Consider the following 25,987-nt stretch of genomic DNA (forward strand, 5'->3'; position numbering starts at 1 on the left):
AACAGCTTTCCAATGGCAGCCCGCTGATGTGCCAAGGCAGTGACGCAAGATGGACACTTTATGGCATTTTAAGTGACAACAAGACGACAGAAAAAGCAATCGGCAAAAGCGTATATTTGCCTGCCTCAATATACACCGAATTCATTTCCAGTGCAAGCATAGGAGCACTGCAGCCGGCGCCCAGTTTTTGAACAATTAAATGAAATTTGACAATAAGAAACGCGTAAACAGACTGTTTTGGACAAATTTATTTGAATATTAAAATTCATTATAATGAACTGTTGACAATTTTGACGGGCAAAATTGAATTATAAATATAAAATATAAAGTTGCCATTATAAAGCGTATAAATCTAAAATGCGCTTGATGATTTCCGGTTTTCTCGTGTTCGACGCAATTACAACTCCTTTAGAACGTAACGCATTTCGCAGCTGAACTACAGTACGTTTTCCCAACTAAACAATTGATATTTAAATTTTTGTACGTGAACATGATTTTTTAACCCACCAAACCGTTTCTCGCTTCCGCTTCCAAATCAAATTCCACATCAGTATAACTGCTGCTGGATTTTTTCTGAAATAACAATATCAACTAGTAAAATATGCGCACACTGGTTTTACTTTTTCTCTTAATTTTTCAATACTTACTTGATCATCAAAATTCAAATGCTCTTTGATTTGTTCTAACAACATGCCTGCTTCATTGTCAATCCATTTCAGATTCACTAATAAATATAATATTAATTAAATTGTCAGTTTTATTCAAGTTGTAAACTTGTTGTGTATACTTGTTTGATCGACAAAGTGTCCAATTTTCTCACGATCCAATACAACCGCTTCAAGAGTACGATAATGCTTTTGAAGAACTGGAAAATGATGTTCAACGTAAAATTATCAATACCAAATGAATAAATAAAATACCATTTCACACCTGGATTTTGAATAGTCCCAACAGTATATTGAATCTGCATACGTTTTATCACTTTTTTCCACAAATCGACCAATTGGTTGTCGACTTGAATTTTCGGAGCAGAAGCAATCACTGCTTGCAAATCTCTCAAATCATCTTCATACGGCAAATAAATGCCATGAAATCGTCGACATTTGGTGCTTTGCGCTGCTTCTTCTGATTCAATCTGAGAACAATTGATCTTGATCACATTATAATTTCCTCCACAATGGAGAAAATACCTCAGCAACCAAAGCAACAAGTCTAGGAGACGTGTTCTTTCGTGCAGTCAAACGGCAAATCATGGTCATCTCCCTGTCGGAACATTTTCTCATCAAAGCGTTCAACAACACCGTACTGCCTTTTATAATCTTGAAAACCATTATCATTGTAATAAAGAAGCAAACAAAAATAAAAAGCAAAATGATTTTACATTTTCATTTGGAGAAATGAAAAAAGCAGGTCGCAAATGATGATAAACTTTTAATCGATTCAACGGCTGAAAACCTAACAAAACTAAACCTAAACAAATATTTGCATAATTTTACAAATTATAATTCACAATCTATTATGGTAAACATTACCGGGAGATGTAAAGGATGACATTTCTTCCAATTCTTTTTCAGTCATCGCAATTCGCCTCCTGCCGTATTCTTGATATTTCACAAGATTGAATCGATGCAACTTTTCTCCAGTTTCCTCAAAAAAAGTTTGCATATTGCTATCAAACTTCCAAAAAAAAAGAGAAAAGAAAAGAAATTATAATAAATCCTTACGGGATCGAACAGATTGGAAATTAATTTCACCTCGCCATTGGTTCGTCCATCCAACATCACCGACGGAGGAAGATTGGCTGTTGAAATATTGTTATATCTACAACTGCATTTTCAATGCAAATTATAATAAATAACAATAATAAAAGTCTACATTACAGTGTAACAGAGATGTCAATTGCGGGACCGAGTGAAAAATTCAACGTTGCAAAACCACGCTTGGTTCGGGTTTTCTTCACAATTCTAACAATATCAAAAGTTGATCATTTATTTCATGGTTCTTTTCGAAATTTGAAATATGCATAAACAACCTGCTGAACAGATCATCCGCACGATTAGCAAGTGTTAAATTATCATCATGACATGCATGTTCATCTGCCAAAGCTACCTGAGAAAACGATGAATAAAAATTCATTTAAACATTTCTTTCACATCCGAAAATGAAAAATTATAATAATACTTTGTAAAAGTTGTCCAAAACAAAGTTTGTCGTACCGACAGCAACCACTTCAACAGTGACATTTTTCTCTTTCAGATCTTTAATTTTTTTCCGGCCACGTTTCTTCAATATTAACAATCAATTTCAAAAAAAATTACAGTACACAAAAATTCATACGCGCAACTCTACATCACCGTGATGCGGACTGTCGTTGTTCGTAAACAGAAATATCGTTCGTCTTTGATTTTGCACTTTGCTGCAAATTACAGCAAAAAATACAGATATAATACGCAAAAATCATATTTCAAATTTCACCATTCGTTGTACATCATTGCTGAAAGCCAGAACACTTCGTCAATGTTCGACTGTCCAGTGCCGTAATTTTCATCGAAATAGTTAAACGGAGGACCTTGGATCAAATGAAATACATGCAAAAATTTTTCATCCTTCCGAATATATTCGGCAAATCACATTCTCGCATACCATTGCACAGACGTTCCAGTTGTTTCACCTTTTCCACGCTGGGAAGACTCAAATTGTGAAGAACAGAAATGCCGTTGAAGCGGTGTGAATTTTCCGCCTTTTTCTAAATCGAGGCTTTCTTAATTAAAATTTCGTTTCATGCAAATTTACATGCAAAACCAATTTTACCGTATTATATAAAACTGTGGCCAAATAATCCCGTTCACCAGTTACACTGTTGTGACAGTATATGTCGCGAATTGCCTGAACAGTTATAATAATAATCGATAAACTTTTTTCCACTTATCCTGACTAAATCAAAGCTGTAAAGTGATTATTACTGTGATGCTTTCTTGAAAAGCTGTACAAGCATCTTCTGTGAACATTGCACTGTCGCAGTCGACGAGAAAGATGATACATTTTCTTCCTGCCCATGTGGGCTAAAAATGACAATTTTCAAAAATTGTACAACAGTTTTCACTCAACACAACTCGCTCACTGATTCAGATTCAATCTCTTCTATATCGCAATAAAACTGCCAGCGATCTGGATCCATTAAATGTTTACGGTAATAAAAATTTTGATTTTTTTGCTCTTTAATACATTAACGGCTTAAAAATAACTACCATTTAAACAAGTAATTTAATTCAAAAAATTTGAAATAAGTTACGGTAGAATTACAGAATAATTATCAAATCAGAAGGTATTAATCGTGTATTTTGTTCATTTCTCCTTATTAAAAAGCAAAGAAAAAAAATCAATAATCACGCGCATCAACAAAATCATTTAATATTGAATTTTATCAAAAATGTTTAGAAGTTTTTTCAGTCAAAAAATTATACACAAAAGACTCTGCTGTAGGCAATTGTTTATACTTCATAGATTTTACTTTTTCACGAATTGAAAGTGAAAAAATAATTTTCTTTCAATTGAAAAAAGTTGAATTAATTTTAAATTTACACTTGACTATCACTTTCTTTTTCAAGTAAACTGTAGAGTAGCAAATTTCAGTGTTTGACAGAGAAGTTGAAATGCAAATGAACCGAGAAAAAATTTCAAATCGGCACCAAACTTCAAGTACGACACGAGTCATGGTTTATATTTATTTTTATTGTTAGACTACTGTTGATCAACGTTTGAAAATCGAGAAAAACCGTATTAACATTGTATCGAACAGAAACGACAACTGCTATTGCACATTAATCAGTGAGCAAAGCAAAATAATAATAAGAGCAAAGAAAGATAATATGAGAAAGCGTATTTGTTTGTACGAAATGGGAAAGTTGAAGAAAAAACAGGTCGAATCTGAAAAATGAAATTTCAAACGGAATAAAAATAGTTCCAAAGTAATTATGAACGAGAAATTGCAGAATATGAAAAATGATGTTTCTCTACAACGAAAGTCTTTCTTGTTTTTCTCCATTCTCGCAGTGGAAAATTTGCAACACTTGATGACCACACATGTATAATTGTAAGCATTTCTGTTGTACGTGTTTTATTTATCATGAATAAATGAGTAAATAAAGCGTCACCACCTCGAAAACGAACCAGTGTATGAAGCGCGAAAAAGAAAAAGTTTAAAAAAAGTACGATAAAACAGTCAAAAAATAATAATAGATTAATAACTGGAACAAATAATAAAACAGTAGTTTGACAAAAAATATGAATGAAATGGAAATGAAAAATAAACTGAGGGAAATAAATATATAAATGAATAAATAAAGAAATAAATGGACGAAAAACACAGAATGATGGGTGCAACGGCCCAGATGATTTTCAGGTACAATTTTATTCTTGTTGCAGTTGTTGCTGCTGCTGCTGCTGCTGTTGTGGACGACCATCTCGTTGTATATACAAGAATAGCAATTTCTTCTGAACAAAAAGTTTAAAGAGATATAAATACGTGAACACAAAGAAGAAAAAATACCTTGCTCGAGTTCAACGGCTCCAGAAATGGTTCGAGCACTTCAAAACCAACTTTTTTGTGCACGGCCACCAAGCACAACACGCTCGCCTTGCGTACACTGCTGTCCGTGGGATTTTCAAAGCCCTGCCCAAACAAAACAACAATTGAAAATATTAGCAAGTCAGAGAGAGAGAGAGAGAGAGAGAGGTATATTTTTCCCCGCCCCGCCTCCCTCCCCCCTCGAAACAACACACGGCACGCACCATAATAATACCCGGAACCAATTCTTTGAGAATGCGCAACAATTCGTCAGTGTCCATCTGTTCGATCACCTTGGTGGTCATTTTGATCGCCGCCAACAAAGCCGGGCCTTGGTCGTTCAAAATCACCGGCGTCAACACGCGCAAGCAGACCAACGGCGCCAAATGCAACGCCAACACTGTCGCGCAGTCTTCGGCTGCTCTGGTCACTTTACGTTCCGGGTCTTTGTGCGCATCGAGCAATTTCAAAATGGTCAACTCTGCATAATCTTGAAATCGTTGCGGTTGTCTTGTGCTGAAATGGAAAATAGAATGCTATTCACAAAAATAAAAATATATACAATTAATTATTATTATTATTACCAAATTTCTTTCAAAACTGGCAACGCTGCAGCACGAATATCGGGATCGTCGTCGCCAAGCGTTTCCAACAGTATCAATAAAATCGTTTTGAAATTCTCCTCCCACAGCGTGAACGAGCCGTCCCGAGACACGTGCTTCAAAGTGGACAACGCCTTCTTACGTTCCACATTTCTGCAACAGACCGATCATTCACAGAAAAAAAATAATAAATTTCTATTCTGTTTTCACAAACCTCGCGTTGTGATTGGACAATTCTGTCAAAATTTGGCCAATAATCTCCTCTTGTCGTTCTTCGTCAGTGTTGACGCCATTGCTGAGCAACTCCAAACGCCCTCCTTGACCGGCAGAACCGTTTTTCTGAGAAAAATATCCATTTAAAAAATAAGTACAACACAAACAAAATAGAACAAGAAGTTGACAGCAATACAAAATAATTATCCACCGAGTCCACTACGGTAGAACCGTTGGATCCTGTTGTTTTACAATCTGACGAAAACGGATATCTCATAATTTCTTCACTGGTTCTTCGTAAACTATCCTGAACATCAGAATTTCTTTCAATTCTGAAAAAACAACAAATAATTAACAATATATACACCAGTGTAGACAATGAATTGAAATGATATGTATGTATTACACTTTCGACGACTGTTCCGCTGAATCATGTATGCACAAAGTTGACAAATCAGGAAAATGCCTGACGTGGGTATGCAAAATTCGAGATACAGTATCCTGAAAATCATTGAAATTTCAAATTTTTCATTCATTACTGATTGATATAAGAGAAGAAGAAGAAGAAGAAGAAGAAGAAAAAGAAGAAATGACTGAAATCAATTGTTGTTACCTGATATGCTTTGGAAAAACTGCTCAAAATTTGGCTAAACATCGTCGTGTTCAAGCTGAACAATGCCAGCAGAGTCGCTTGCGCAGTTCGACGGACTTCGGTCGATTTCGGCTCGCCGGTCCATTGGACAATTCTCGAAATGGCCATTCGCATGTCAGCAGTGTCGGTAAGGTGACAAGATTGCATGGAATAAATGAGCGCGTTCAAATAATTAAGCACATTCAATTTCATCTGAATTTTACACACATACACAAAATAAATGAGCTTTAATAAAAAAGAAGTTGCGAATAATAATTTAGCAAAAAAAATACCTTCACGTTCGGAGTTTGCGTGGGATCGACGAGGTAACGAGTCAACGCTTGGAATTGAGCTTCGACTGGAAAAACCGCCCGAACCACTTCCATCGTTTTCAAAAGCTTGCTCTGCACCGACGGAAGCAATTCATTGCTCTGTTTCGACAACAGACGGCATAGCAAAACAAACAGCCAATCTTGAATATCCGATCCGTGCGCTTGTAAAAATTCAATCACCGTATCCAAAAATACGGTGAACATCTGAGATTAAATATACAAAAGGAAATAAATAAATTAAAAAGAAATATATTTAAAAATGTAAAATTTCAAAAACACAGTAGGACAGTGGTAAGTTGATAATCAAGTTCCATAAAAATGAAACTAACCTTGTGATGCGGGTCGACGAACAGTCGAGCAAAAAGATCGCAGGCTTTTTTCAACTCGCCCGCAGTCAAACGCCCGCCCGACCGGAAAAAGCTTTGCAAACAAAGCAAACCTTCTTTCCGTTCAATCCAAACTGTCGAAGAACAACTGCGCAGCACATCCATCATGCTGCTGCTGTTTTCGCTGCTTTCACTGCCACGAAACGACCGTTCGCCAAAAAAGCACGGAGAAGATTCGCTGCTAACGTCGTCCAATTTACGGCCTCGACTCTTCAACAAACAAACACAATTGAAAAATATTATTATTATTGTTATTATGCATGCAAAATATTGTTGTTCATAGAGTTATTCTTACAACGCCGACGACATTAGCGCAATCCGCATCTCGCGCAGGGGTACAGAAGAAGCGGCCGAACGAGTAGTAACTTCGATCCGGTGTACTCAGCCGACGTGGCGCTGAAATAAAATTAAAATCAAAAATTATTTTTTCACCTTTCCTTCCGTAATTTGTTTTGAACAAATAAACAAAAAACACAAGTAAACAAACAAACTTCTAGAAGGACTGCTGTCACGAGAGCTGGTCTGAGAACGAAAGCCGGTAATATTAGCAATAGGGCGTGCACGTCGGGCACTGTTCGTCAAACTGCTCCTGGCCGTTGGTGAACTGCTCCGGCTACCAGCTTCAAACGTGAACAAAATTAATTAAAATATTCTCCCACCTGAAATAAACAAACAAACAAACAAAACTTACGCTGAGAAACAGACTTGTTCGACGTGGATGTGGGACTTCTCGGGGTGGATTCTAGTCTTGTAGAGGTTGCTGCTGTTGCTGTTGACGGATTCGGTGCGCCAAATCGACCAAACTTCGGATGATTGCCAGACGTGCTCAAGAGCATTTTCATCGGACGCGCTGCAAAAATACAAAAATTAAAAAATCAAAAATAATTAATCAGACAAAAAAGTGCTCTGATAACAACACTACCAGGTGTGAAAAGGTGGTGGGTGATACACAAAAACTAACAAAGAAGACATACAAACTGTGAATAGGTGAAAGACAATAATTAATAAGTAAATAAACAACAAGACGCGCATAGGTAGCAAACAGCTTACCGCATCTTGTTCTCACAAACAGGGAAAAACGGACGAACCTGTCGAAACATGTGGGGAATCATCCACACATAGCTGTTTTTGCTAGTCGTCGTCAACATTAAATACAATCAACTATAAAAGTTCTCTTGCCATCCGTTTTAACGCCGAATTTGGAATACTTCTTATTTATTTATTAAAATTATTAAAATTCTGCATCTAATACAATAGTATGAAAAATTCGAGAAAAATAAAAGTAATATGAATAAGAATAAAATTTTGCCAAAAATAGAAAAATATGTTAAAAAAATAATATATCAATGCACTACGGTTGTACTCTCTTTGGCGAGCAACGTAATTTTTACGAAAAGACAAATTAATATAAATAAAAAATAGCCATGATGTTTCCCGGATGGATGCGTTATTGTTCAATTTGATCAGAACTTACGTAGAGAGTTCATGTTCGACGAACTGGCCACGCCCAAGAATGCTTTGCCAGCGTTGGCTTGCTTCATCGCAACAGCACGACGTACTGCACCGGTGTCGATCTCGCTGGCTGACCGTAAGCAAGGTATTGTTCCTTAAAATGGAAATTTATCAAAAATGGACAACAACAAGAACAACAACACGGCTCACCTCCTGCTCGGCTAGCGCCATATTGTGATGCAGTAGAGCATTTCACACTTTCTTGAGACGTTCTCAAGTCGTTGTACAAACTGTGACTGGACGACGACTGACTTACTTCGCCGAGCAGTTGACGCTGCTTTCCCGGATCCAAGCTTTGAAACAGCATCTCTGCTTGGTCGCGAAAATGATCCGAAAATGACCAATAAGCCTGAAAAGGAAAAAAAAAGAATTTAATGAAAAAATATTATAAACAACAAAAAATAAAATCCATACTTTTCGTGAAAATGCTCTGGCTTCGGGATCCGCGTCCGACAGACCTTTCCGAATGGCGCCCTGCAAAGCACCGACATTTTTTTCCAGCTCGTGAGAACTCCACTGCTGGCACATCATTGCGATGAAATCACAACAACACCTAATGAAATCAATTAACTATTACCACAATACAGACATGATGAACAAAAATTAGCATAAAATAAAGAGAGAGAGAGAGAGAGAGAGAGAGATGAATGAATAATTTGGATGACAAAAAAGTTTTGTCGTATTAGCAAGGCATTTTACCTTCGAATTTCTTTGGATTTCGACTCCAACGATCCAGTTATAACGGGCACAATTCTTGGGGCGTGCGTATTCTGCAAAAGTTGAGATATAGAAGAAAAAATGTTTTTTTTTTCTTGAAAATTCAATTTTACATATTTTACATACTTTGATAATAAATCGGCAAGAAATCAAACCCGACGTGGAAACCACTTTTGCCGAATTTTGAATCAAAGAAATCAACAATGGTAGGATAATTTCGGCAAAGTGATCAAATTTCGGCCCCAACCGTTCGGCTAAATATCTGAACAATAAAAAAACACAACTGTAAAAATTATCAATTGTAAAAATATAATATTTATATTTTTAGACGATGAAAGAAAATTTAACATAATCCACTCACGCAACGGTGATGCAAACTTCTCGAACAACTTGCGATCGAAGATCTTTGCCAGCAATCTGCATCGGCACTTCCAGAGATCGGAGTTCGACAAAGAATTCATCATACTGGCTGGCTCCGCTTATCAAAAGCGACCGGAGGCGTTTCAACTGTATAACAGAAAAAATATTGATCACAAGCAAGATTTGATATTTCGCTTCATACTGAATCAACACGCTTTTCCCAGTCTCCATTGGTATTCATGACAATCGTTCGAATCTGCTGCAGCTGAATGGACAACTCTTTGGCCGAATATATCTAAAAAACAAACAAACAAACAAACAATTCAATTTTCAAAATTTCAAAAAGAAAAAAAATGCAGCAAATCATATTTGTGCATTAGTTTTACCTCCACTTTCGGCACATCTTCAAAAGCAGCATAAAAGCTCTCCTCATCAACCGCACCCGCGTTACCTGAAATGGAAAATTAATTAATAGTCAACAACAAGAAGAAGAAGATAAAGATAACTAAGAAAAGCAACAAACAACTAATCAAAATTGAAAAGCAAACTTTCATTCAACTTTCATTCATTAATTAAGGAAAAAAATTAGATTAATTCAACGAAGCGGTTCAACGTTCACTATCCAGCGATTACTGGAGTCGCATGATCAGAAACATTCAATAATCAATGCTGCGCCAAATTGTTTAAACATATTTATAGTTTTGTTCGCTCAAAGAAATATTAATATTATAAAAAAAAAACATTACATCAGTTCATACATGCATCAAACGTACAACTGATTTACGACACAAACCCGGGGCCACTTTTTTTACTGCTTTGTACTCGCCGCAAGTCGATATCAAATAGAATTTACATGCATCTATCTACATGCAAGCTTTAATAAGAATGATTGTTTAAAACCAATCAAATTGAACTAAACAACAGAGCAAAGCTGTGAGCTAATCAGATAACGTTGGAAAAAGCAGCCCCAAGTGGGAACGTCAAATTTGTAAAGTATTGGATTCAATGTACACTTTTTACATTTCTGCGATATCTGCATGATTGTAATCATATTCAGTTTAAAATGTATGTTGTTCACAACAATTAATATAATATTTCTATAAAAATTCTCTTTTATGCTACAACCTACGAGAAATATCTTAATGTCACACACTTCCTTAATAAAGAAAAAAACCAAAATTTAACTTAAATTAAAAGCATGTGAAAGGAATTTTCATCCTAATACAGCCAAAAAGCAAGACAAAATAATTTAAGCAAATCTAACATTAAAGTTGAATAAAAATGAAATTTTGATTCTGCTTGCCATGTGGCGGTTATCAACAATCAATTGCTGGGTAGAACAAGTAAAATAAAAATGTACAGAAGAATGTTTCGTACCTGCATATCGACTAGTGGTTTGTAAACGCTTAACCGGCGGGGCGCTGGTTGCACGCTTCCCCGTGAAATTCGAAATTTCTGATTGCTTCACAGCAGTCAACAATGGCTTCTTCAACGTGGATACACTGGATATTTGACGATGAGCTGGAAAAAGTAAAAAACAAAAGAATTAAGAAACAGAAAGAACACAACGCATAAATTTATATATACCAGTCGGTGTTGCATCGGTGAAATCTGCTACAGACTCCAGCGCACTGCCCACGGTGCCGTTGCTACTACAACTGCTGCCCACCAGTCCGTTACGTTTCACATCCTCGAAACGGGAAAACAAAGCAGCCGCTCTAATAAACATATTCAACATAATAAATTTAACAAAAAACAAAATATACATGTATGCATATATATATATATATATATATATATATAATATTTAAAAAAGATACTACTTACCGCGCATTCGGAACAAGCTGTTTTCGTTGAATATCCATGGCGAGCTTGTCACCCAAGAAAACGTACATTTCGACCAGAGTTTCCGTAGCCACGTCTCTGACTTGATTCATAGGATCTGCAAGCAATCGGCAAATCGATGGTACCAATTTACCCAATTGCAAACAAGACGGGCCGTAACTATAATAATTTGTTAACGCTAGTTGAATGCAATAAATAAAATTTCCACTGGAAAAAAATGAATGAAAATTTTTTTTGAATTTGGAGATGAATATATAATAAAGCAGTTTCTGAAAACAACAAAGTGAAATAAAATGAGAAATTCGTTAAAGTGCATAAGTTAAATTTTCATAAACTAAAACGAAACTTTCACCTCTCCATGCAACACGCACTTGAACATTTTAAAATTATCACACAAGATAACAAAAAAAATTAAATTAACAAAAAACAATTAATTAAATTTTGAAAAATCACTCAACGTTTTGTTGTAAATGAAATTAGTGCAATGATGGCAGTGCGTTGAACAAAGCCAACTTTGTTCAACAGAATTATTTTTAGCTTCATATCAGTTAAAATTGCTTTCTCTTTTCACATAAAGTTGCAAAAAATAAAATGAGCTTGAACAGTGCAAAAGCATTTAAAAACTATGCTATTATTTACAACTGGTCCTCCTTCACACAAATTACCTGCATAAACCAACCGTTGGATATTTTTTAAATAACAATTTCCGTTCACGAGTCAACTAGAAACTGACGATCGATCAAACGTAAACTTTGAAATGAGAAAGCAAGCAAATTCATTCATTCACTCATTCATTCCACTGGAACGTCAGAGACCGAGACCACACATCATCTTATCATTGCGCTAAAGGTTGCTTAATGAACAACCAACTCTGAACTGCTTCACTTTTAAAACTCATCTCATGATAATAAATTCATCAATTATATAAATTGTTGCTCAGAATCAGAATCCCAAGTCAGAAGAATGTTCTTAGCGCGGTTTTAGGGCAATGCACCAATGGAAAGAATCAAATCGACTAGTTGTAAATAAGTTAAAATGATCAAAACAAACAATCTTGCTCTTTTACACACATGAACAGATAAATCTCAACAAAAATTAAAATTTTTTGAAAAATTGGATATTAACTCGCAAACTGATGATGATGTATGTATTCGTGACACTTCGATAAACTTTTCCATTGAAATGTGAACAGAGTGTGCAAAAGCTGTCCACCTCCGATTGGTCAGAGGTGTGTGTGGACACAAAGTGTAAAATATTTCAGTATTTCACAAAATTGGCATCAACTGCGGCCACTGATGAGAAGCAAACGGAACAGCTAATCTGTCTATAAGCGTGGATTTAATATCAACGCCGATATTGAAAACACAAACCGGGAAAACTAATAATTGAAAAATATTGTTTATCTTAGATTGGAATAATAATTTTGATAAAAAAAACTAACTATTCAAAAGCAACATAGAATGACAAAAAGGAAAAAAAACAGCCCAGAGGATAAATAATTCTAAAATAAGTTAACAAATAATAAATTTGTCAACAACGATAAATAAGTATTATCGCGTGCTATAACGTGAAGCATCGTAATTTCGTTCCTGTTTTGCAAATATTTAAAGTCAAATGGTGGTTGTGATAGCAATTTTCCCAAACAAGAAATATCAAATGACAAAAAGTGGGAAACGGGTGTGCATGGAGGACAGACAACACTGGCAATAGATTCATATATATATATATTCGACTGGTGCTTTTTCCATTGCGCAAGTTCGCCTGTCTGTTGTCAATCAATAAAAGACGAAATCAAGCGACCTTGGGCAGCAATTTTCGCGCCAGCGCTAATTAGACAACGTCACGATATTTGGAAAGGGAATTTTGCCAAACAAATGTGGTTTCGTTTCGTTCGATACATCCTTAAATCTTTGGAAAAATCGGTGGAAAAAAATTTGAACATTATTCATATTTAAACATCCTCTGACCGTAACGTTAAGAAACATCGCAAACCTGGTGAACAGTGGAAAGCGACTTTTCATCGATCGCTTTTCCTTCTGAAGCAATAAGCGAGCACTTTTTTCAAATTACAAACTAGCAGTTGTCAATAGAAGAAAATGACCTGACTACGCTCATATATACTGTATCGATTGTCTCCTATCGTTTCACTGCAGTTGCCAATTCAATAAAATCAGCTTAACTCCTTCAGTGAAATAAATTTACCACTGAAACGTGGACAATGCTAAGGAGAATCTGACGTTACCAAAAATTCAAAAATTTCCAATTCAATCTTTGGTGTGATTTCAATTCTGCATGCATGCACACATGCAGTGCTAAATGCAATGAGAAAAGTGAAACAAACCATTCACATATCACTAGTGGAGCATCTTATTAAATTGTAAACAAGTGGGCAATTTATTTTGATGATCAGCAAATAACACAACAACAGCAAGCAAAAGGACACAATTTGCCTTACGATCGTAAAATCTGCTGAAGTACAATCATCACTCCAATACGAACTAGCCATTGTTTGTGCGAAAAACCTTCAACGATACGGTCCAAAACACCCTGCAAAATAAAACGACAAATTAAGCATCGATAAAAACAACAACTGTTTACATTAAGCTTACATTATTAACAAAATAAACAATCCAAAAAAGTAAGAAAAAAAAGCATTACTCAATAAACCAATAAAAACAGCATTCAGTTACGAGTAAAAGAATGTTGCAATTGAAGAAACTTGCAACTTTATCAACAATTTCCATGCACAAGCAAAACAACTTACCTGCGGTGTACAACCTGGAGTGTTCATCAACTTAAGCAACAACCCAACAGCGTCTTGACGAACTTGCTCACGATTGTCTCCAAGTCGTTCCATTATGGTAGAAGCATTTTCAAGAACAATATGACTAACCGTTGCCCCGGAAACTTCAAGGGAAAGGCTGAGTATTTCCAAAGCCAGCAATGCTACCTGATAATAAAAAGAAAGTTGAACTGCAGAAGCAAAAAAGAAAACTTTAAAATGCAACCTTAAAATTCGTGCCATTCAACCATTGTACCATCACATCCATGAACAACGTCAGATTGTTCGCATCGTTGGGTACACCTTCGCGTTGAATAAGGTCCAGCAACTGTTGACCAAGTTCGACACGAGTCTTTGGATCGGTGCTGTTTTTGTTCAGCAGCTCAGAAAAGTTCCCCATGACGCGCGGATCAGTAAATTAATCAATTATATCCTATTTGAAGCATTGTTTAACTTATTTAAGGTGCAGAAAAGTAAAAATTTCCAATGACCACCGGCATTTACAGACAATCACAGCTACAGACATGTTTCAGAAAATGACTACAGTACAATTGAAAATCAAGTCGTAAAAATTACAGTAAACTAAAAAGTATCAAAAAATCATGTGAAATAAGACAAAAGACTCATCAACGACATAAAATAAAATAAAAAATAAAAAATAAATTTTATAAATATGTAAGTCTAAATAATGACAGAGCTTCCCTGCCAATGTTGCAGGCAGTTTTGTGAACAAGTATTTTATGAAACTTAATTTTATTTAATTTATTTACTTTAAATAACCACCCAATTATTACTGCTAATGAATATTACACAAATTGTTTTGCGTATTTATTTAATTAAGTATTACAAAACTGAACAAAGAATTTCGTTCCTAACAATAAACTTGTGCAAAATGCAGAAATATTTTTCGCATTTACATTGATTATTTAAATTCCCCAACTGCATATGCATTTATGTCAGATAGGATAGCCAAGGTTGAGCTTTTGGATTATTATAAAAGAAAATGTTCTGCTCAGAATTAAGAAATTTATAAAACAGAATATAAAATGTATGGTGAGAGCAGTGATGAATTACAAATCAAAACTGCACTGTCGAAAGAACTGTTCCAAGTAAACAAATTAATCAAATTAATTTAATTTCTTTCGTTACTTTTTATTTTTTATGAAAAAGTTATTCAGGGCGGATCACCCGTCTTTAAATACTGCAATTGATTTAAACAAGGTGCAGTGTCAACTTTGCATTAAAAGCTTACTTATTTAATAACAAGTATAAAACTAGTTTTTATGTATGTTAATAATAAAATTGGTTTCGCTCATTTTATTGATAAAGAATTTGATTTTTTAATAAAAAATAATTTCTTGTTACTTAAAAAATGTTTTTCTACAAAACATCACAAAGACAAAAGTAATGCACACAATAAGCACTGCTGATGTAAAATGGAACATGTGGTACTAATTAAATTCTATACAAGATTTTGATTTATTGACAGTTTCAAAATTTAAAGAATTTGGCGAAATTAGATAATCATCGAATAATAAATGGAACATTTGAAAGAGCGTTTAAAAAATCACAAAAACTAGTTTTCAGAGCGTTAAATAAGATGGACTTTTAAAGTAATTATTAGCAGGTAAGCCACAGTGCTGGTTTTAGTAGAAATGTGAATTAAACGTAATAAAATTTTAAAATTTGAGCAACATTATGTTTTTTAATTCTTGTTAGTAAATTAAACAATGATATTTTATTAATTAATGCATTCTGAAGAAACATTTTTCGTGCAATACATGTTGCACATTAACAGAATTTTCAGCATTATTTCCATGTTTCACCGATTGTAACAAAGATATAATAAGGTATAATTACATAAAATATGATATTATTTAACATAATATAAATTGAATACTTAGAAAATATAAATTCCTTTTCATCTTTTTTTTATGATAACAATTATTTTTTCTACTGGTCATTTTAACCAGGTGAAAACCTTATTTTAATTGCTTAATAATGTACAATTTTCAATTTACAATTTTAGTCCAATATTTGCAGTTTTCAGAAGAAACAGTAGGTTAAGATTCAGATTAGTTATCACGCTAAAAAACCAATATTATTGTAATAATAAAAATAAATCAAGTAAATGGTAGTTTTTCAGAGTTTTGTAATGCATTTTTTGCATAAATTACATTAAAGTTGTTCTTCGACAAACAAAAGCAATTGAGTGTCTGCAGTATTTTGCGGTATAGCATAAGCAATAAAAAAATTATCATAATAAATAAAGGTTGCCAGTGCTTTGATAGTTCTTTACGTTGTTCTGAGAAATGGGCTTCAATTAAAAAATTTGTTGCAAACGTAAGAAGAATTTAATGATAGTGTCTTAAAAATCAAATAATAATCATAATAACAATTTGCAAAAAGCACAAAACATTTATTAAAATACCACATTAATATAAACTGCATTCAGAGAGAAAAAGGCTTTCAAACACTTAATGCTTCATTACTTCTGCTTTTGTCTTCATAAAGTTCTGATCAGTGTTGGTGTAATTTTTTTTCAGTACGTATCGAATGCAGAGGATGTTGCAGTATTATTTTCATCACATTTTCCGTGTAACTTCCGGCCTGAGGTGGCCTTATCCCACATCCAGTTGGGGATTACTGAGACCACCGCACCACTGTTGACCAGAAACAAAATTTTCCACTTCTCTACCTTGCTTGCGACGTAGAGCACGTTGCCGGTCTGCGAGACGATGGTCGCCACCTTTCCATTCTTTGTTGTTTGTCTTGAAGCTGACGCTGGCTTCATAACCTATTGCAGCAATAGCCGCGTTGGCCGCATCGGAAATAATCCGTTGCCCCTCGGGCAGGTCGTGTGTTAGTCGAACTTGCCCGTATCGTCTCCACGTAGTTCAACCATCGGATCAGGGCCTCCAAGGCTTGAACCAGGCTATCTCTGCAGATGTGGCAAGTATGTCGCTGCTTCGGCGTTGACAATTCACGCAGACAGGGTTCTCTGCGGATCTCTCTCGACGCTACGCCGCAGGTGAAACGCACGACCAACTCGTTCTCTGATTTCCGGTTGCTTTCCATATCAAACACCCAACTTGTGCGAACTTTCGTATCCACTGGTTCTGTCGTTGTCGTAGGCCCTCAAAATCCATTATTAGACTGATCTGGGACTCGGCATGGCATGTCCAGAACATGGCGGTTTAGCTCCTCCCTGGCTTATTTTCTCGATCGGTTTCAGGGAGGGAAAGCTCCCGTCGGACAGCGTCATTCATGAAGAGACGGACGCTGACGGCTTGGCGCGACGACGGTATGCCGGTCACATAGAAGAAATATTCTGGTTTTTCGGTGCTGTCCATTTCTCGTCGTTGGCTGGCGGTGTGCCGTAACAGGCACTTGCGATTCCCCTCGGCGCAAATTCCCGGACAGGCTTCTATTGTAACGGATTTTCCGTAGATACTGCCGGGTACGTCTCTGCTTCAGGACTGTCCCGTCGGTCACTGCAGTCCAACGCATTATGTAGCGGACGCAAGTTGACGTGTAACCATTACTGTATATATATGTCCAGATCACAAAGAGGAAGAAGACGAATGAAGCTACCATGGATTGATTGATCCTTGAAGATCATAGAAGAATATCGGCATAACGGAGTGGGTCAGTAGCGAAGAAGGAAGATAAATAATCTTTGGGATATACGGTGGTGGATCGATGGTGGTCCTTGTGGATATTTGTAAATAAATACTGAACTTTTCATCCGTCTCTTGGATGGGAGAATGTCATCGGTAAAGCGCAAACAAAGGAAAAGGGGTAGCAGGGTCGGAAGCTGCCAGACGGACAGTATGACCGCTGACACGAACCCGCCGGTCGAAACCGGCGCGTCGTCTTCTAACGATCATTGTGGTAGCAGCCCAGCTGGTAGCACGAACGAACCCGCCCGGGGGAGCGGCTCGTTACTCTTTGGGGCCTCCGCGCGTCGACGAAGACATTCAGGGTAATAAAGAGAAACACACACTACACAATCGTTAAAGTGTTTATTAGAACGTGCTACCAACAATCACCGTGATAGATCACACTGCCGTCTAGCGCCAACCGAACACCACGTACGAACCCTTTCTCCCCATCACCTACCGTAGCCTTTCTGATTATCATGTATCACCCTACTCTTTCTACCGATCGGTCGTCTGGTCTTCTCGTAGGTACTGCTCTCTTTCTGCCGTACACGGCATAGATGATGTTTAAGATTTTCTACAGTTCGGTACTGAACTCCTAGCCATCTGTTGCATAATGCATTATGTGAGATGCAAAAAATATTGAAATAAATTAAGCACTTAAGCTGAAACGAATTTAAATCATTTTCAGCATACAGATAAGATGAATATTATAAAATACAAATTGGTGACACTGAAAGTAGAATCTGTAAAATTTTTGGTTAGTTTATTTGAACTTGATTTTCAATTAAATGAGCAGTGAATTTGTAATAAATTTACAGTAATCCGAGTAATTGTTCCTAAAATTGCACAAATAATCATAGTAAAAGTAATATAGTTAATGGAAATAAAAATTATATGTATAATGAACTTTTTAAAATTGTTTATTCAAAGAATTATTTCGCACATTAATTGTATGTTTTGTTGAGATTATTCTGTTGTGTATTATTTATTTGTTTTCAAACGAGCGACTTGCTTTTCATCTTGTAGATTGTGTTTAATATCTTCCCTTTGGCTGGAGAACAAAATGATTCACCTAAGCGACCACCAGAAGCGTTTTGTTATCGCGCTAAAAGAAGCGTTCACATTTTCACTGCAATTTTGTTACATTCCATTCATAATTTATCTGGGTATCGTTCGTTGATTTTAGAAAGTTATTAAAATTATCACGCTTTGTTGTGATAAAATGATTTTTATGGCTGTTCTTTGAGTTTCGATTTTTCTTTTTTCATATTAACTAACACTTTGAAGTTGACAAGTGAATGTTTAGGATTTCAACACGGCGCAGAACCTGGTCATCCGCCGCTTTCGTTGGTTCAGTAAGTTCTTTTTTTCATTAATAATTTTAATGTTTAGTATGTTTGATTTTACTTTACAAGCATTTTATTTTAGGCTGTTCTGGAATTAAAATGTGATGTTCATGAACGATAAACAGCTCATTTAGTTGATAGTTTCTGTGAAGTAAATTCAAATTTTCAAATTGTAAAACAATGTCCTTTTTCATTTGTGCTTTCATTTGTTTTTGCGTGTGCTTTTCGTTATTGTTAATTGTCCGTTACCGTCGTCATCTCCGTCACAGACGAACAAATTCAACTGTTAGCACATGCGTCGTTCTTGGTTCCGGTGGTCATACAATGGAAATTCTTCGACTTGTTCAATCGTTGGACAATTCAAAATACAATCCAATACACTTTATTATAGCAGATACTGATTCAAATAGTGTAGAAAAAGTGAAGCCTATGCTGAAAGACGATAACGTTTCATTTTCCACTATTCGCAGATGCAGAGAAGTGAAACAGTCAATTAGCAATGTATTTCTGCCGACGCTTGTGGCCACTGGTCAGTCGTTGGTACAAATATGGCGAACAAAGCCTGAATTATTGCTATGCAATGGCCCCGGAACTTGTTTGCCGGTATGCTTTGCTGCGTTTTTCGTCGATTTGCTGTTCGGACGCACTTGTCGCATTATTTACGTCGAGAGCGTATGCAGGGTAACAAGACTATCATTAACTTGTAAAATCCTCTACTATTTCTACCTTGCCGACCATGTGCTAGTGCAGTGGCCAGAATTGGCCGCTGTTTATCCAAGAACATTGTATATTGGGAGGTTTTAAAGATTTAAACGAAATTATTTTTTGGAAAAAAAAGTTTCCCTTTTTTCGCTTTGATTTTGATATTTTGTGTGTGGGCTGCGGTTTATTGCGTAGAATAAATTTGTGTGAATTTTGATTTTGTGGAAAATGATAAACTGATTAAATTGATATGGGATAAAGGAACCGGAATATATGAAAACTAATACTTTTGCATACAGTTAATCAAGGTTGTTAAGCTGCTGTGACGAAAATAGATAAGCTGAAAATCATATATTTGTTTAGTAACGAATTTATGACGACGTGAAATTTTTTGCATCTTTTTCATTTAATTCTTTTATCACATGTTTGCAGATTGGAAACGGTTTGCGTAAAATGAGACCGTAATTTTGTGTTTTTATCATAAAAGTTGACAATGGGTAATCTTCTTTTTTTATTTATCAATCAAATAACATGATTTTAATGAAAAATTTACCACTGCCTGGAGGCTTTTGGCAAATGCTTTATCTCGAATTTGTTCAAATTAAACCTTCAGCTTTTACTTAACTTATCAGTTGTTTATTGATATTATGTTTTTTGCTATTTATCCTTGTATTATGTTTTCTTATATAAAATAAAGTTTGTTTCAAATTTTGAACACTTTTGTAATTGATCTGTTGTCCTGGTTGGATAAATCAAAAAAAGAACAATGAAAATTTTGTTGCTCAGCTTGTTTGTTTTCGCTTTGGCGGAAAATTATGAAGAAAATTATGAACGCTTGAAAGTCGAATTGGAACGACAACGGCAAGCCAATGGCAACACTTTCTCTTGGAAAGTAAAAATTTGTTTTGCTTCTCACATATGCGTTGTTATATATTAAGCTGAAAAAAAAATATTTTTGAAAATTAATAAATTTGAAAACATCAGCAAACCATGGAAAACATGTAAATTTTATTATTTAGTTTGGACGAAATGCATATTTCAAAAATAAGTCAATTGGTGAAATCAAAAAGCTGTTGGGCTACAGGATGTTGCCTAAGACGGTGAAAGAGCGAAATGAAATGCCAATGCCGGAAGATTTATTAAATTTGGAAAATTTCAATTATCCGGTGGAATTCGACTCCAGAAAACATTGGCCTCAGTGTGAAAAAGTGATCAGCTTCATAAAAGATCAAGCAAACTGTGGAAGCTGTTGGGTATTGTGTGCATTGTTTTGTGTTTTCATTTTTATGCTAATTATGTATGCATATTATGTATTTTACTGATTAGCTGACTTCAATTTTAAGGCCGTATCCAGCGCGTCCGTCATGTCCGACCGGACGTGCATTGCTACTGATGGTCAATTTACGACATTGCTTTCCGATGCCGAACTTCTTTCCTGTTGTACATCATGCGGTTATGGGTAACTGGGCAAACGTTTTTTTGTTTTCAAAATTGTCAAATTGTATTTATTTTTATTTTAATTTTTTTAGTTGTAACGGTGGATATCCTCAGAGAACTTTCAAATATTGGGTGTACAGCGGTATGCCAACTGGTGGACCGTACGGCTCGAATGACACCTGCAAACCATACCCAATTCCACCCTGCAGTAACTGCTCTGAAACAAGGACTCCAAAATGTTCCAAAAGTTGCATCTCCACTTATCCACTTTCTTTGAATGAAGATCGACATTATGGTAAATTATTTCAGGCCTGTTTTTTTCTTGAAAAAATACAGAAATATGATAATTTCAGGAAGCACATATTATCAATTTTGGCTTGGTGAAAAATCAATGATGAAAGATATTTCACTATACGGACCCATTGTTGCAGGAATGTCAGTTTATGAAGACTTTTTGCATTACAAAGAAGGTAAAATTAATTGCAATTCAGAATTTTTATTTTTGTTTTAAATAATGCAAATTTATCTTCACAAAGGTGTTTATACACAAGAGAGTGGAATTTTTCTGGGAGGCCACGCCGTAAGAATTATTGGATGGGGTGAACAAGACAACATTCCGTATTGGCTTGTAGCCAACTCATGGAATACTACATTTGGTGAAGACGGTAAAAATGATTATTTTATTTTATTTTATTGTTTATATGCAATTTAAAAGATGAAAAAACATCTTTTTTTCCAGGATTATTCAAAATAAGAAGAGGCTTTGACGAATGTGGCATTGAGTCGTATGTGAGTGCTGGACGTGCAAAAGTATAATTTTAACTTGCGATATTTATTGGCATATAATTTTGCTTTTGTTTATATGAAAAAAGTTGCTGAATGAAATTTATTTCTAATTTCAAATAATTGAATGCTATTTTATTTCATTTACGTTTACTGATGCCAGTTTGGTAGTTTGAAGTTTAATTCATTGCAGGTGTTTTAGTGAAAATAAAAAATTTTTTAGTGTAAGCAGAACATCAGTAATAACTTTAACAGTTTTAAATATAAAATATCCATTGAAAATTAACCTATAAAGTTGTTTAAAAATTGAATTTAATTTTCATTTAAATAGCACGTAAATATTTAATTACAATATGATATTTATTCAAAACAAAAGCAAAAAACCGTGAAATGCAAATAAATATATATTGAGCAATTTTAAGTAATGAAAAAGTCTCGTGTTCAATGAAAAATGTTTTTAATTTATAAAACTCAAAATATTTTTTGAAAAATAGATAATTTTTGCTAATTTATTTATTAAATGATATTTAAATTTCAAAACTAACATCAATTGCAATCAAATGATTTCATATTACTGAAAAATATTGCAACAAACAATCAATATATGTTAAAAAATTAATATATTAATGTACATTACAACTGGTGAATATTTAAAAAGTAACTTCAGCAGCAGATATATATTAGAATTAAAAAAATTTTGAATTGAAATCAAAGCAACAAAATTATTTATTTGAAAGCCAAAGAAATTTGATGAAATGTTGAAGAAATGGACCGTACAGTATTTTATTGACGCGAACAATTTAATACCCTAATCAGTTCTCATGTTTCAGCCATGTGTATGGTGTTCCAAATGCTTCTTTATCTTGCCAGGAAATATTCTTTTGAGTAAATTTCAACGCCCACTTACACTGTCACCAATTATTTCCTGCATGTTCTGCAAACAGTGTAAATAACCACGCCAAATTCAACGAAAATCAATCACTTGTCACGCATAGGAAAATTATTTAAAATGAATTAAGCTACATTCGCCTTTTCATTCTCGATAGTATTCATTTATTGGTATAGTGAACAGTTCACTAGCAGAAAGAATTACTCAATTTTATCTTTTTTCATCAGAATAATTGTTTAAATCAAATATCATGTAAGTAAATCTTCATAGTTTTAATTTTACATAAAATTATAATTTATTAATTGTATATTAACTTTATTTATGTGTTTCAAATATGTTGAGCTTGTAAAGTTATCACATTGTATTAATTTTAAATCTTTATTAGTTTATTTATTACTTTCAAAATTTATTTCTTTCTAGCGTTACGAATACTTTTTGTTCTGCGATCAGTTAACAAGCAAAAAATTTGTAATCGATTTTCATTATTAAATGTAAAATTTTTAATGTGCATGCAAATTAAAGTTTAAAGCCATTATAATCAATCTTTAAATTATGTAAAATTTTTGTAAATTATAAATTTGTAATTTTATAAATGCAAATGCAAACGATGCATATATTTGAAATAAATGTTACCATAATTTTTTGTTTCAAGTAAAATGGATGCAGAAGAGTTTCGCAAGTGGGGAAAGAAAATGATTGACTTTGTCGCCGACTATTGGATTAATTTACCAAGTCGTACTCCAATGTCAGATGTCAAGCCAGGATATTTGCGAAGTCTTTTACCCGAAGAAGCTCCAATGGATCCAGACAGTTGGGAAAATATATTTTCTGATATAGAAAATGTCATTCTTCAAGGAGTATGCTTGTTTATCAATAAACAACACCCAATACATTTTATATATTACATTCAGACCACTCATTGGCACCATCCTCTTTTTTTTGCTTATTATCCAACTGGAAACAGTTATCCAGCAATTCTAGGTGATATACTGTCGGCTGGAATTGGATGCATCGGTTTTACATGGGTATCTGTTTAACTATAAATTTACCAATGTTTAAATCATAAATTAAATTTTTAATCATTACTGTTAGGTTAATTTCATATTTAAGTAAATAGCAACAGTCTGAATAGAATTTAGGATTAAGAAATCATTTTGAAATTAAAATGATATTTAAGAATATATGTATTTATTTTTGAAATATTGAGATTATTTTCAAGAAATTTTCAGAATTTAGAAAATTCTTTTCAATATTTATAACAACTCAAATATATATTGCAGAACTCTAGTCCTGCTTGTACTGAACTCGAAATGGTCATGATGGATTGGCTTGCGAAACTTTTAAAACTGCCTGAATATTTTTTATATTCTCATTCTGGACCAGGAGCTGGAATGATCCAAGTATTAAAATTTTTGCATTTTCACTTACCATATAATAATAATGTTCATCAAGGGTACTGCAAGTGAATGTGTGCTATTTTCCATGCTGGCAGCAAGAAACAAAACATGTAAAAAATATGAAAGTGAAAACAAGCAATATCATATATGTGAGAAGGACTTAATTGCTTACTGCTCTGATCAAGTATGTGTGTGTGTTTTTATAATTTATCTGTTAGCTAAAAGTTTTATATATGTTATACATTATCTAATGTATAACAAACCGTATTTAATCATTATAAGTTTAGAAGTTTAGAAAATTTTATTAATTTATGAACAGTTTTTTCTTTTCCAATCCTGACAGTTTTTTTGAGATTTGTAAAATCTGGCTAATCATAATTTAAAGCTTGCACATATACATCTACAAAATAAAAGAAATTTTTAAAAAGAATTGATTTCGAGAAGATGCTAGCCTAGATGGTGATACTGTTTGAAAATCATTTGTTTAAATAAAGCTGATGCAAAGAATATTTGATTCGTTTAAGGCCCATTCCTCTGTAGAAAGAGCCGCAATGTTGGCGCATGTTCAAATTAGAAAAGTTCCCTCTGATGAGAATTATCGTATGACAAGAGTCGCTTTGCAGGCGGTGATTGAAAATGACATCAACGCAGGATTTATTCCTTTTTTTGTTAATACTAATTTTTTGTTAAAAAATTAAAAAAACACTTAATGAAAATTGTTTAAGGTCTGTGCAACATTGGGCACAACGAACTCTTGTGCATTCGACTGTTTAACAGAGATTGGTTTGCTATGCAAAGAAAAAGAAATTTGGTTGCATATTGATGCTGCCTACGCTGGCAGTGCATTCATTTGTCCAGAATATCGTCATTTACTTGATGGAATTGAAGTAATCAGAAGTTGGATTTGTAATATCAAAAATACATATTCATAAAAACATCTCATTTTAAGTATGCAGATACGTTCAATTTCAATCCACACAAAGCGTTAATGATCAATTTTGATTGTTCAGCAATGTGGTATAATAATTTAAATTAAATTTTTTACTTCAAAAATTTCATCAATTTTAATATAGGTTCAAAAATGTACTTGAAATTGAAAATGCATATTATGTGAATCCGCAATATTTGAAACACGAACATCAAAATATGATTCCTGATTTTCGGGTAAAAGCAATAGTGATTTCAAACATTTCTTCAACAATCACTTTTAGAACTGGCAAATTCCATTGGGTCGTCGATTTCGATCATTAAAACTTTGGCTTACTTTCAGAGCTCTCGGCGTCGGATTCCTGCAAGAAAACATTAGAAAAGTAAAATAAAACATTTTTATAATTCTTAAATAATTTTAATATGCAACATCTTTAGATGTGTCGTCTTGCAAAAGAATTTGCAGATTTTGTAGTTAAAGATGAACGTTTTGAATTGGTTGCTCCAGTTATTTTAGGATTAGTCTGCTTTAGACTCAAGGTAAATGCGATAAAAGCAATTTTTATTAATATTTACATTGTGCAATTCATAGATATTTAACTATCATTAGAATGAAAAGACATTTCAGGTGACAGTAATTAAAAGAACAATTTTAGGATACAAATGAAGTAAATGAAAAGCTATACCAAATGATCAACAACCAACGAAGAATTCATGTTGTATCTTCAGTTTTAAGAAATGTGTTTGTATTACGAATTTCAATTTCTTCTGCTTTAACTGAAATTGCAGACATCCACTTTGCATGGAAAGTAATCTCAGCTAGCGCGACAAAGCTTCTCGCTTCTTACTAAATAAAATCAGCTTTGCGCCAAATTTCAAAGAGCACTATGTTAA

The 25,987-nt window shown here is 34.3% G+C and overlaps 5 protein-coding genes across 5 annotated transcripts; 4 read left to right on the forward strand and 1 right to left on the reverse strand.

Annotated features, from left to right (window-relative positions):
- Positions 1 to 761: 761 nt before the first annotated feature.
- Positions 762 to 14,347, reverse strand: Tsp_00614 (putative HEAT repeat-containing domain protein). The gene is made up of 27 exons (XM_003376381.1): positions 14,204 to 14,347; positions 13,930 to 14,115; positions 13,621 to 13,712; positions 11,148 to 11,372; positions 10,908 to 11,038; positions 10,698 to 10,841; positions 9,707 to 9,771; positions 9,322 to 9,467; positions 8,943 to 9,054; positions 8,394 to 8,592; positions 8,206 to 8,337; positions 7,423 to 7,581; positions 6,675 to 6,934; positions 6,307 to 6,549; positions 5,996 to 6,226; positions 5,789 to 5,883; positions 5,594 to 5,714; positions 5,384 to 5,508; positions 4,792 to 5,083; positions 2,964 to 3,062; positions 2,812 to 2,886; positions 1,970 to 2,109; positions 1,725 to 1,827; positions 1,533 to 1,647; positions 1,382 to 1,470; positions 931 to 1,135; positions 762 to 865 (listed from the first exon to the last, which is right to left on the reverse strand). Exons 1-27 carry the CDS (start codon positions 14,345 to 14,347, stop codon positions 762 to 764), a joined length of 4,032 nt encoding a protein of 1,343 aa, XP_003376429.1.
- Positions 14,348 to 14,993: 646 nt separating this feature from the next.
- Positions 14,994 to 16,661, forward strand: Tsp_00613 (conserved hypothetical protein). Its single transcript, XM_003376382.1, has 5 exons — positions 14,994 to 15,056; positions 15,126 to 15,137; positions 15,991 to 16,009; positions 16,220 to 16,290; positions 16,494 to 16,661. Exons 1-5 carry the CDS (start codon positions 14,994 to 14,996, stop codon positions 16,659 to 16,661), a joined length of 333 nt encoding a protein of 110 aa, XP_003376430.1.
- A 1,427-nt stretch (positions 16,662 to 18,088) lies between these two features.
- Positions 18,089 to 19,079, forward strand: Tsp_00612 (conserved hypothetical protein). The gene is made up of 5 exons (XM_003376383.1): positions 18,089 to 18,133; positions 18,301 to 18,369; positions 18,639 to 18,728; positions 18,900 to 18,962; positions 19,041 to 19,079. Exons 1-5 carry the CDS (start codon positions 18,089 to 18,091, stop codon positions 19,077 to 19,079), a joined length of 306 nt encoding a protein of 101 aa, XP_003376431.1.
- Positions 19,080 to 19,138: 59 nt separating this feature from the next.
- On the forward strand, positions 19,139 to 22,166 carry Tsp_00611 (Gut-specific cysteine proteinase). Its single transcript, XM_003376384.1, has 9 exons — positions 19,139 to 19,755; positions 20,447 to 20,552; positions 20,680 to 20,913; positions 21,004 to 21,119; positions 21,190 to 21,392; positions 21,451 to 21,567; positions 21,634 to 21,762; positions 21,837 to 21,907; positions 22,104 to 22,166. The coding sequence occupies exons 1-9, from the start codon at positions 19,139 to 19,141 to the stop codon at positions 22,164 to 22,166; spliced, it is 1,656 nt and encodes a 551-aa protein (XP_003376432.1).
- Positions 22,167 to 23,425: 1,259 nt separating this feature from the next.
- Positions 23,426 to 25,944, forward strand: Tsp_00610 (aromatic-L-amino-acid decarboxylase). Its single transcript, XM_003376385.1, has 11 exons — positions 23,426 to 23,626; positions 23,681 to 23,794; positions 24,050 to 24,169; positions 24,222 to 24,350; positions 24,691 to 24,792; positions 24,892 to 25,053; positions 25,116 to 25,150; positions 25,240 to 25,330; positions 25,378 to 25,476; positions 25,532 to 25,600; positions 25,750 to 25,944. Exons 1-11 carry the CDS (start codon positions 23,426 to 23,428, stop codon positions 25,942 to 25,944), a joined length of 1,317 nt encoding a protein of 438 aa, XP_003376433.1.
- Positions 25,945 to 25,987: the final 43 nt, after the last annotated feature.

This window comes from Trichinella spiralis (assembly GCF_000181795.1).
Source record: "Trichinella spiralis strain ISS 195 chromosome Unknown Scfld4, whole genome shotgun sequence".
Lineage (NCBI taxonomy): Eukaryota > Metazoa > Nematoda > Enoplea > Trichinellida > Trichinellidae > Trichinella > Trichinella spiralis.